Source organism: Acomys russatus, chromosome 23 (genome assembly GCF_903995435.1).
Source record: "Acomys russatus chromosome 23, mAcoRus1.1, whole genome shotgun sequence".
Classification (NCBI taxonomy): domain Eukaryota; kingdom Metazoa; phylum Chordata; class Mammalia; order Rodentia; family Muridae; genus Acomys; species Acomys russatus.
The window spans coordinates 24,841,847-24,854,048 of NC_067159.1; the positions used below are offsets into that span (position 1 = coordinate 24,841,847).

A 12,202-nucleotide genomic window follows, 5' to 3' on the forward strand; every position below is an offset into this window, starting at 1 on the left:
TTTGTTGCTTCATTTTTCTCCTAATACAGTTCTGGGCATTATGTTACTTTATGATTATATTTATTAGTTGGTATTCACGAGTGTTCTTGTATCTTCGGTTCTATACAGCAACTGTAAGAAATGTAAATGACCCGCATTTCGTCACTACATTGTTTAGCTCTTCTCGCTGATCATTAGTGAAGAAATGGTGGAAATTTAATCTATAAATGTGCCCAAGCCTTAAATTTTCACTGGGAAGAACTCGGTTTGTTTCTTATAAACCTTTCCGTGTAGTTTTTGCTTGCTATAATTAAATTTTCTGAAGGATTTAATGAGATCAGTGGGATAAGCATGAATGCTGCCCAGCCCACTTTTAAGAGATAATTTAATTATATGTTTAAATGGCTGTTTGTCTTCAGTACCCTTTTCTTGCCCTGGGCCTTAATTCTATATTTCTGCACCTGAAGTGGTGGCCTGTAACACAGACACATTTTTTTTTTTCTCTTCTGCAGTGGGCTATGGTTACAGTGGACTTAATATTCACTTGGAATTCCACTTAAATGATTTGTGAGTAATTCCAGAGGCAGAAGTTAATATTCCTTTTTTGTTTGTTTGTTTGTTTGTTTTTGCCTAGAGCTTTGCATATATTAGGCCAGCAGTCTACCACTGCACTACATCTCCAGATCCACTTATACCTCTTAACATATTTGTTCAGTGAATTTTAGGTAGGACAGATTTGAATTACTATGTAAAAGACTTAATTAGCCTGATGGCCTGATGTGCACACCCTAAGCCCTGTGTCACACTTTCCGTTGTGTGCCTGCAGGAACATCTTATTTCTGAGCAATGACTATCATGTCCAAGACAACTTCTGTAAAAGCTGAAAGACACTTCCACTGTGATCTGAGCATAAGAGCGTGAAACACATGGCTTGCAGGAGGATTCCAACTGGGAGGCCGCCAGAGCCTACATAAACAGTTCATAGTTACAACGTGAGGAGCCACAAAGACGAGATGACGTAGCCCTTGTTTTTTTTTTTTTTTTTTAAACCAAATATGGGATATGGGTTGTTAAAACAATGACTACCAAGTGCCACTTTCTGCATGGCTCTTCCCTGCCTTATCACATGCCTTAGGTCATGCTTGAAGTTTTGCTTTATAACAGAATAGTGTTGGAAAGGTGGTCCCCGAAGCACTAACATGGACAGCAAAGCCTGTGGATACCAGAACTACACAGGCAAACAGAAATGAAAAGTGGAGCCCAGATCCTTTGCAGTGTTCAAGTAAAGAGAGTGTGCAACCATGGTGACAAGAGGAATTAGTATGCAATCAGATGTCATCACAGACCATGAAAATCTTTTGTGCTCCAGGAAAAATAAGGGCTAAGAGTTGATATAATCTCCGTGGGAAAGTACCTCGGGTCAGAGCCGGGGAGCCCTGCATCTTTTCATTAACTCAACATTTTTCTTCCTTAAGTTCTTAACTGCCTGCCAGGATTTTGTGAGCTGAGAAAGTGGGATTTGTGGGGAGGGGATCGCTAGACCTAATATACTTAAAGGCAAGAAGTAAACAGAAGTGCAGTCTGCCATTATTCAGCGAACGTTACTGCCCTGTGTGTGAGATGAGAGGGCCTCTTTGTGAAGGAGATTGGGAGGGCACCTGGGAGAAAGGCAGGAGAGCACTGGGCCACAGTGCAGGCTCCAGGGAGACGGAAGGTCCAAGGCAAAGGTGTGAGTGATTGACGTGCCGTCTGAGCATTGCACATGAATGAGCATGTGCACTCAAAGGAGCTAGGCCAAGGTGGGGGTTGATTTTAGACGTGTGTGTGTGTGTGTGTGTGTGTGTGTGTGTGTGTGTGTGTGTGTGAGAGAGAGAGAGAGAGAGAGTGATGCGCACACGCTATGTGGCTATGAGTAATTGCAACAACTTTTTCCTCATTCCTGTAATGGTCCCGCCACCTTCACAAGGAAAATCATGAGGACCAGAGGTTTTGTGTCTAACCAAGTACCCAGTGCCTATCCCACAGCAGGCACATAGAGGAAGCCTTGTATTTAGCGACACCATGATAAAAGTTAACAACACATTTTACTCAATGGCGAGCCGTGTATGCCAACTCCTTGTGCACAGACCTCATCCTGCAGGCACAGAGTTCCATAACAACACCAGCTGAATCAATATTCAGTATAACGTTATGGTAATCCTCCATCCTCGCCCCACTGCAAGGCTGACCTATAAGCAGAGATTAAGATAGTCTTTAGGGACTAACTCTGGTTTTATATCTAAAATAATCATCGTATCTGTGTTTTTTTCTTCACATTTGATTAGCTTATGTATTCGTGTATTGTGTATTTGTATATTTGATTAGCCTGTGTATGTGTGTATTGTGTATTTGTGTATTTGATTAGCTTGTGTATTTGAAAGTTGAAGCTGCCTGTGTGATTTGCCTATTTTCTGCATTCTATTCTGTATGTAATTGCATTTTAAAACTGATTTCTTAGTAAAGGAAGGCAGACCGTGTGGCCCAAATCTCTGATCTGCATCAAAACTGCTCTCTTGGCACATGTGCAAAAATCCAGTTAGTTTCCAAAGGACAAATTGTCTTTAGGGACTCAACTGATCTAAAAGTCATGACCCAATCTGGAGGAAAACAGTTCTCTAGGATTTTTTTTTTCTAATCATAGATGATATACATTCAGGGCTGTGTGAAACTAATGCTTACATAAGTGAACCAGGGTTACTTTTTTAGATTTGTTTGCAGAGGTCCGTGTTCTTACTTGGACATAAAAGGCATTTCAAAGAGAAAACCGTAAGGCTATCCTTGGGCGTGAATGTTGAGGTGGGTTGGAGCTATGGTGACTGGCAGTCATACCTGCTTACTTTCTCGGATCGCTATAGGGGTTTGCCAACTTGTTAATAAGATGGAGGAGAATACTGGCAAGATTAAACCTTTCAACCAAAATGATGAACAATTCCTGGAAGCTTTTGTCATCTTCTGTGGCTTGGGGATCCAGAACACACAGATGTATGAAGCGGTGGAGAGAGCCATGGCCAAGCAAATGGTGACATTAGAGGTAGGACGAACCCTATGGGATTTGGTCAGCTCAGTCACATTGTTAGCTCTCTTTTCCTCCCACACTGTGTGCGTTTGCGTGTGAGTGTGAGTGTGAGTGCCTGCGTGCGTGCATGCATGTGTGCGTGCTGCCTTTGAATCCCCACAGAAAACATGCGATTATTGTGGTGATAACCATATGCTTATTTAAAAGTTAAACCAAGTAGATTCCAAATTTCTAGACTCTTGCCAAGGCTCATATGACCAAGTCAAGACTGTGGTCCATCTCGCTTTTTCTGTAGAGGGCAGTGTTTGCCCTCTGTACTTCATTCACACAGATGCCCACCATCCTTGAGTTTCTTTCCCATTTGTCTCCCTCTTGCATTTCTCTATGAAGATACATTTATACAAAGTTTTAAAAAAAATCCCCCACATGTCTTATAGAATTGAAAGCGAGGCAAAAGAAAGATAAATACAGGAAATAAGTAAAAGGCAGAAACGGGGTCTCTTTCAAACCAGAGGTTCAGGCATATTGCCTTCTGAGCCTTCTGATCCAGTTGGTTTTCTGGAGAGGCCAAAAATACTGTTGCCTTGGTCAAATAGCACTTTAAATTCTTATTTACATATAAAATAAGCCATTTGGACCAACCACAACTTTGGTTTAAAAGGACTCTCTAAGGTAGCCTCTCTTGACTTAGAAATTATCATTTTTGAAAATGAGAATTATGATCCCTATCTCAAGTTAGAAGACTTAAAGAAGCCGTCTTAAGGTAGTTCTGGGTCCTGGTCCCCCATAAACTTAAAAGCTGCAGCGTCCTTAGCTGCTGTTGGTGCTTTCCTTTCTCTGGCTGTGACTCAGAGGCTCTAAGGGCACCTTAAACCTGCCCATGTGACTGAATATTCCAGCAGGCCCTTTCTAGATGAATTCAGTAGTTACTATAGACTTCATCTGAGAGCCATTTCTAAACTACCCCCCCCCACACACACAAATAGCAGCTTAAATACGTCTATTCAGACAAGATGCAAATATATTTCTGAAAAGTGGTTGAAAATAAACTGCCGCATATGAGCCAGTGATCATTTCTAGATCGACTTATAAATAATGTTTGTTATATCAACAGTGTCAGAGTGAAAGTTTCAGAATTTGGCAGTCAGAGGAGCCTAACTGCCTCTTAGGAAGTTGGAGCAGGATTCAAGCCCCATGTTTCGTGTGCATCAGTTGTCCTGCCTGGGTAACCTGGACTCTTGTTTTACCCATAGGTCCTGTCCTATCATGCGTCAGCGGCAGAGGAAGAAACAAGAGAGCTCCAGGCTTTAGCGGTAATTCCTTTTCTTTGAAAACTTCCTGACTACAGCCGTCTAGTTACTATGCAAGTACTTTCACTAGTGGTAGATGTTGGACACTAATTATTTATGTTAATCACCTGTACTTTCTTACTCGGGTACAAAGTACCTGATAATACAAAGATAATACAAAGCATCAATGATTGATGTTGACTTTGTTATTCTGTTCCATTATCTTGATTTCCCCCTTCAGTGGTTGTTACAAAGTTGACATCGTTCTTTCACCAAAATCAACTTAGTTTTCATTTACTGGGGAGATTGAAAGGGGTGACTACAGGCGGTTGGCTATTACCAGTAACCAGCTCTGCATTGTCAAGAACAAAGAACAGTTTGATTTCTGACCATATGGTTTATGGCAAGGTGTTTGAAATCGGGGTCAGCTAAGGTTAGCCTCTGGAGTCAATGTTGTTATTCTGGGAAAGAAAGGCAAGCAGACACAGGTGGACACACGTGCCAGATGCTCTGGGTCTCCGCGGAGAACGCTTTGGGACATGTGAACCGGAGGCAGTTACACGTAGTGCTCTACAGCACACATGTTACACGTTACTCTTGCCATGTTTTCGTTTTCAATTTGTTGCTGTAACATAGCTAGGTCTCTCTGAGACAGGAACCTGTGCGTGGGCGGAATGGCAAGCCTGAGCGGATCATAGAAATTCTCCTCCATTGTTATCTACACTGTAGCCTGCCAGAAGACACTTCCTTATGCTTCATCATCACGTTCTCGTGGAAACTCCAGCTGTGTTGGGAAGACCTCCCTGGTACCTAGAAAAGCCAAAGAGCTTCAAGTTCACCTGGCTGCTTCGTGGTGGAGGGAGTGAGATGGAAGCCTATGCTTCTTTGCAGAGCACAGAACCTAAGGGTTTTAAAAGGCCAGTAGAAACAGTAGAGAGAGGTTCTAAGTTAAACTCTGAGTAGGAACATGAGTCATCTAGCAAGAACGACAAAAGAGAGTCGTTAGGTAACTTTATCTGAAAGGTCACGCAAAGTTTACAGAGGTATTAGGTTTAAAGTATCATCTGCCTTGGGCTAAGTTGACACCTTTTTTTTTGAGACAGGAGACAGGCTCTCACACAGTAGCCTGGCCTGGCCCTCACTTGAATTCCTGACATTCCACTTGCCTCAGTTTCCCAAGTCCTAGAAATATGGGTATGAGCTACCTCCCCCATGTTAATCGGCACGTTTGCCTAGTCCGCCAATAAGAACTAGCTTTCAGCTAACCGTGCACTGTGAGTAGGAAATTGTTCTGTACTTTCAAGACCTGCAAGTTACTGCTGAATGCCAAAGCGAAGATACAGTCATACCGTGACATGTATCAGAAGCGAATCCAACGAACAAACACAGCAATTTGTAAAGCAGTGCTAAAAACATCACTCAAGCATTAAACTTTGTTTCGCACTTCAGAAATAGTGGAGTCTTTCACGAAAGTCCGAACTTGCTTTTCTCAGTGATGCTTGTAATTTTAGCAGGAGAAAACAGTGTGGAACGGCTGAACATTGCTACACTGCACATTGTTCAGAACCATCTGTTGTTTCATTTGGAAAATAGATGTCTGGCAGCTGCGCTGAGAAATGTAGGATTATATCTTTTTGTAGGTCAAGTAATTTATTTAAATTGGTTGAAATTCAGCAACTGATTTCAATTCTAGTTTTATGTCAACCAAATAAAAATTCTTTTACGGCTCCAACTACCCAGGTGTCTGCATCACTCAGCAATTCCCCCAATTCACTGTCTTTGCTGTGTGTCTGCGTGTTTATCTCAGTTCCAACTGCAAAATAAATTCAAAAGCTGCCAACTGTGTTTTGTTTTGAAATTTTACTCTCAAGAGATTAAATAATGCATGTACCAAATGTATATGCCTATATTGAGAGAAATTCTCTTGTCATAACAAAGTGATAGGAAATTCTAACACATTATTATTTTTTTTTCCTGGCTTAATTTGATTTTTTTTTTCAAGACAGGGTTTCTCTGTGTAGCCTTGGATGTCCTGGACTCACTTTGTAGACCAGGCTGGCCTCGAACTCACAGCGATCCGCCTGCTTCTGCCTCCCGAGTGCTGGCCTTCTCTTGGATTACCATCGGGTATAGGAGAAATCGAGCCTTTCAACTGAGCATGTTGTCATGTGTCTTTTTGATGATCTGTAGTCACAGGTGGCTGACAAAGCAATAAAAAAGCCCCTAGTCACCTGATCATGATTTCTAAAAGTTAATTAGGATACCAGAACATGGGGCTAGAAGACGACTTGGCACTTGAGGAGATTAGCTGCTCCTGCACAAGGCCTAGGTTTGGTTCCCAGGATCCTCATGTAGCTTTCAACTATCTGTAACTTCAGTTTCAGGGGTCCAGCGCCCTCTTCTGGCCTCTTCAGGTACCAAGCACACACATTTATACACTAAGATAAAAATAAACAAACACCTTAAGGAAAGATGCCAGAATATAAGTAGTTTTGATTAAATGAATCATTAGACAATTAATGTATTCTTGCTTGGCTGGCTGATGGATTGCTTTTTGGGTCTTCTGGTCCTAAAAGAAAAGAAATAGATATGCGTTAACAAATAAATTATATAATTTATTGTTATAAAATATTAATTAAACCATATTACAAAATAGTAATTAAAGCACTATAATAATTATTAAAAATAAGCTACTTGCTTTGTCACTGAGTCGGTTCTGGTCCATTTAGCCATAGCTTTGCTGCATCTGATAGGATATAGGTGATTTATATAGAAGCTAACAGAATTTTTGACATCTTAAAAAGGCCCTGAGAGTCTTCACTTGAGGCAGAAACTAGAAAGGGCGGTGATAGCCACGTAGATAGGAGTTCACCTACAAAATTCACCTCTCAAAGGAAGAAATGCCATGTGTGCCCAGCCTTGGTCAGGCATGTTGGCCTGTTGCCGGTGGCACGATTAAGGACAGATCGAGACCCCGACCCAAATCTCTGATGCCTAAGTCAGTGTACAGACCACACTTCTTACAGCAAGCAGGATACTCACGGGCTCTTGATTTGGGGAAATCTTTTAAAGACTGACAAATTATAACCTGAAGCTTTTGATGAGATGGTTTAACCAAGAGTTGGCCCAGTGATCTTGATGCTAGCCAGTGCAGTGGCCCATGGCAATGGTAAGGGATTGGCCTCCTTAAACAGGGTCAGAGTCTAAAGCAATTCCTGCCCTCCTTGTTTTATGGAAGTCTGTAACATTAAGACAGCTACATATTTTTCACATGGGCAAAACCTGATTAGGTTATCTATTTGATTCTTCCTATCCCACTTTGATTTTAATAGTGGAGAACTTTCAGGTATAATCCTGTATACGTGTGTGTGTGTGTGTGTGTGTGTGTGTGTGTGTGTGTGTGATATTTATTTTTATATAATTTATATATACTATATAAGCTTATCTCCAAATACAAATAAAGAAGCTGTTACTGAACTTCTCATTCACAATGGCTGTATGTAGTTTGGAAACACCGGTTTTTAAGAAAAGTTTTGTATGCAGAGCTAAGTATCCAACATATTAACCAGATCTGTGTGTATGAAAGTGTGCTCAAGTCCCTACTGTTTATACTTAGACACATTTATATATCTCCATCATCATCATCATCATCATCATTTGACATTTCATGTAGGATCAATTTCAGTAGCTAACTCCTTCTATTCAGACTTATTTTTAATAATCTGTGTATGTATCAGTAGGGAGCCTTTTATCAACAGTTGGCTGTAAAGAGTCGTTTCCAATGATTTTGGAATAAAAGAATGCACAACCACACAGATTGTATAGCCCTGTGACCACATTTTAGTTTCTGCTGAGGTGACCAGAGACATTTCCCACAGGCGAAACAGAATTGTTTTTTAATAAGGCTTTGTCTTGCAAGTCCTAATGCTGTAATAAGCACTCTAGAAATTATACACACAGGTAGGTAGAAAACTTGCAGGGGGGAAGTGAGTCTTGAGTTTTAAGACTAAATTAAAAGCTTGTGTCTTAATAAACTGTAGTGAGTTCTCTACTTGGTCAGCTTAATCTAAAGTGGACTCTTCCGTGTGAGTTTCTACCCTGACTGCTCACGAGTAAGAAATCTTGAGGCCAGCATTCTCTCTTGCTGCATTCCCAGCCTGCATGAGCATACAGGCATCCAACTCACTGATATGCAGACACACTGAAGCTGATGTTTAAAACTATGCCGTACACATAATACAAACAAAAGTTCAATGGTAACTTTACTTTTTCCAACGGAAGCAAGATGACTAGGAGAACTACAAGAGAATAAAATATGTACCACAAGGATTTGTTGTTCCTGTTGCTGAGTGGTTCATTACTGGTACTGACATTTGTATTATAGTGGATTGTAAGTGGTGTTCGTGACATAGCTACATGCTATTAAAAAAAACTGTGGCTGGCCGGGCGTGGTGGCGCACGCCTTTAATCCCAGCACTCGGGAGGCAGAGGCAGGTGGATCGCTGTGAGTTCGAGGCCAGCCTGGTCTACAAAGCGAGTCCATGATGGCCAAGGCTACACAGAGAAACCCTGTCTCAAAAAAAAAAAAAAAAAAAAAAAAAAAAACTGTGGCTGATAAATTTAAAAACCTAGTCTTTACCTCCCAGTCTATACAACATTGTACTAGGTTTTCCAAATATACCAAGAGTGTATTGGGTACAGATATATGGATAGATCTAGATGATAAGAGATAAATAGACAGAGATAGACAGACAGATAGATGATAGATAGATAGATAGATAGATAGATAGATAGATAGATAGATAGAATCACAAATGATAATAACTGACTATGAGAGATATCAGGCATTGTGAAATTATAAAGGTACTCTTTTCTAAGAGACGTGTACATATGCAGCTATACTGTGTCTCGATTTCATTTCTTGCTGCCCTCTTAATCTGTGCTCTAACTTGGGAGAGAGAGGTGGCAGGTCTGATCTCAGTAAGGATTGTAACTCAGGAACCTGCTGAAGACGCATCAGGGTTTTGTCTCTATCAGATTATTTTAGAAAATTCACAAATTCTCTTGCTCTCTCATTATGGTTTGAACCAAAAAACTGGAAGTACAGGGCGGCTTCTGCGTTTCATGCTCCTGAAGCAGCCAGCTCACCCTGCGGTTTCTGCCCATTGGATGTGGTACGGCGGTTACCATTAGATCCACAAAAAGGCATTTCATTAAAGCCAGCCACAGTGACCGCGCAAATGGCTGGGCTGTTTACTGTGGGTGGCCTCTCCTAACGCAGCGGTTCTCACATTTTTACATCCATCAGAGTCACTTGGAAGGTTCATTGCAACACACAGATGGTCAGGGGCCGGCTCCTGCCTCTTCTAATTCAGGAGCTCTGTGTTTACATTTCTCCTTTGGTAGCCTACAGAGTTCCTTCCTGTATCAAAGATGTTAGCGTGTAGAGGTGAAGGCTTTAGGTAGGCACCAGCTTGACTTCTCTATGCTCAGTGAATTTTGTAGGTGTTGTCTTCAGAGCAGAGCCTTGCTGTCAATTTGTGGAGGGCAAAATATGTATTCTTGGCAATAAACTATGGTTTTTGAGATTCCTATGGACCTCTTAGACCAACAGTTCAATTAAACACGAACCGGTTCCAGTACTAGATGCTTTATTAGGTGCTGAGATGTCCATTTGGGGCTTTGTCTCATCATTATTTGAATGTGTGTGTGTGTGTGTGTGTGTGTGTGTGTGTGTGTGTGTGTGTGTGTGAATAATAGATCTGTGTACTACCACTCACGCCCTTAAATTTACCTGTCTCTTCCTATATTCTCTCTCTCTCTCCCCCCATATACTTAATCCTCTCACTCTAGTCTCCCACCATCTATCCATAATGTCTATTCTATTTTTCTTCCCTAGAGAGAGCTCTCTGTAGCCCCTAATTCCTTATTCTACACCTAACCTCTGTAGTTCTAAGGACTGTAGCTTGGTTATCATTGGCCTAATAATTAATATGCACATGTATATGAATACATTACCATATTTGTCTTTCCTGGACTGGGTTAGCTCACAAGGGATGATTTTTTTCCCCTAGTGTCATCCATTTACCTTCAGATTACATTTAATATGTTTTTTTAAATCCATTTATCTGTTGAGGAACATCTAGGCTAGTTCCAATTTCTGGCTATCATCAATATTGTAGCAATAAACATCACTGAACCTGTTTCTCTGGTAGAATGAAGTGTCCTTCAGATTGATGTCCAAGAATGGTACAGCTAGATCTGGAGCAGATCAATTCCCGTCTTTCTGAGGAACTGCTACACTGATTTCCATAGTGGTTGCACAAGTTCCCACTCCCATCAGCAGTGGATGAGTGTTCCCCTTACTCCACGTTCTTGCATGAGCTGTCGTTTGTGTTTATTGCTCTTAGCCATTCTGACAGAGGTAACATGAAATCTCAAAGTAGTTTGGAGATGGCTAAGGGTATTGGACACTTCTTTCAGGCACTCTTGTTACTAATATGAGCGCTCTCCAAGTTTCTAATGTAGGCATTTAGTGCTGTGAACTTGCCCCTTGTGGCCACTTTCATTATGTTCATTAATTTTGGGTATGTTGTGCTTTCAGTTTTATTAAATTCCAGAAAGTTTTAATTTACTAATTTCTGTCTTGACCCATTTCTCATTCAGTAATGAGTTGTTCCGTTTCCATGAAATTATAAGCGTTTTGTTGTTTCTGTTGTTAATATCCAGCTTTAATCCATTGTTGTCAGATACGATGCCAGGTGTTGAGTTCTCTTGTATCTATTATACTTGGCTTTGTGTTCAAGTCTGTGGTCAATTTTGGAAACAACTCCATGAGGTACTGAGAAGAACATATATTCTTTAGTGTTTAGATGAAATATTCTATAAATATCTATAATACTGGTTTATAGTGTCATTTAGCTTCGGCGTTTCTGTTTAGTTTTTGTCTGGGTTGCCTGTCTATTGGTGAGAGTGGGGCATTGAAGTCTCCTACTATCAATGTGGGAGGGTCAGTTTGTGATTTAACCTGTAGTAGTCAATCTGGGTGCCTTTATGTTTGGTGCATAAATGTTAAGAATTGCAGTGTCCTCTTGGGAGATTTTTCCCTGGATGTGTAAGTCCTTTCCTTTGTGGTGTTCTTTCCTATCTTTTTTGACTAGTTTTACTTTAAAGTCTGTTTTGTCAGATATTAAAATAGCCATACCAGTTTACTTCTTAGGTCCATTTACTTGGGACATTTTTCTATCTTTTTACCCAGAAACCATGTTAATCCTCGATAGTAAAGTGTGTTTCTTAGATCCAACAGAAGAATGGATTGGTCTTTTGTTTTGTTTTTTCTTTCATTCTGTTAGTCTGTGTTCTTTTATTGGAGAATTGAGATCCTTGATGAGGATTGAGATCAGTGGGTGGTGTTTGTTGAGTTCTGTTATTTTGGGGTGTGTGTGCATGTGTGTGTGTATGTGTGTGTTGATTTGTTGCTCTGAACATGGTTGATCTCTTTAGGATCTATAGATAAATATTGCTTAAGATCGGTTTTATCATGGAATGTCTTATATTCTCCATCTTTTGTGGTTGAAAATGTTGCTGTGCATATTATTCTGGGTTGCCATCTGTGGCCTTTTCAAGTCTGTAGAACATCTGTCTGGGTCCTTCGGACTTTCAGAGTCACCAGTGAGAAGTCAGGTGCTATTCTAATAAATCTACCTTCATGGTAGTTGGTCTCGTTCCCTCACAGCTTTTAATATTCTTTTTTTTTTTTCTTGTTCTGTATGTTTAGTGTTTTGATTATTATGTGCCAAGAGGAATCTCTTTCCTGCTCCAGTATATTTTATGTCCTTTATGCTTCTTGTACCTTGAGAGGAACCTTCTTCTTTTGGTT

General features: G+C 40.6%; 1 protein-coding gene across 1 annotated transcript in view; it reads left to right on the forward strand.

Moving 5' to 3' along the window:
* Positions 1-12,202, forward strand: part of Pde5a (phosphodiesterase 5A) — a 121,288-nt gene that overhangs the window by 70,862 nt on the left and 38,224 nt on the right. The window contains exons 10-11 of the mRNA XM_051166056.1: positions 2,874-3,049; positions 4,288-4,347. Of these exons, the coding sequence (XP_051022013.1) occupies positions 2,874-3,049; positions 4,288-4,347 (236 nt within the window). The remainder of the gene's footprint in view (positions 1-2,873; positions 3,050-4,287; positions 4,348-12,202) is intronic.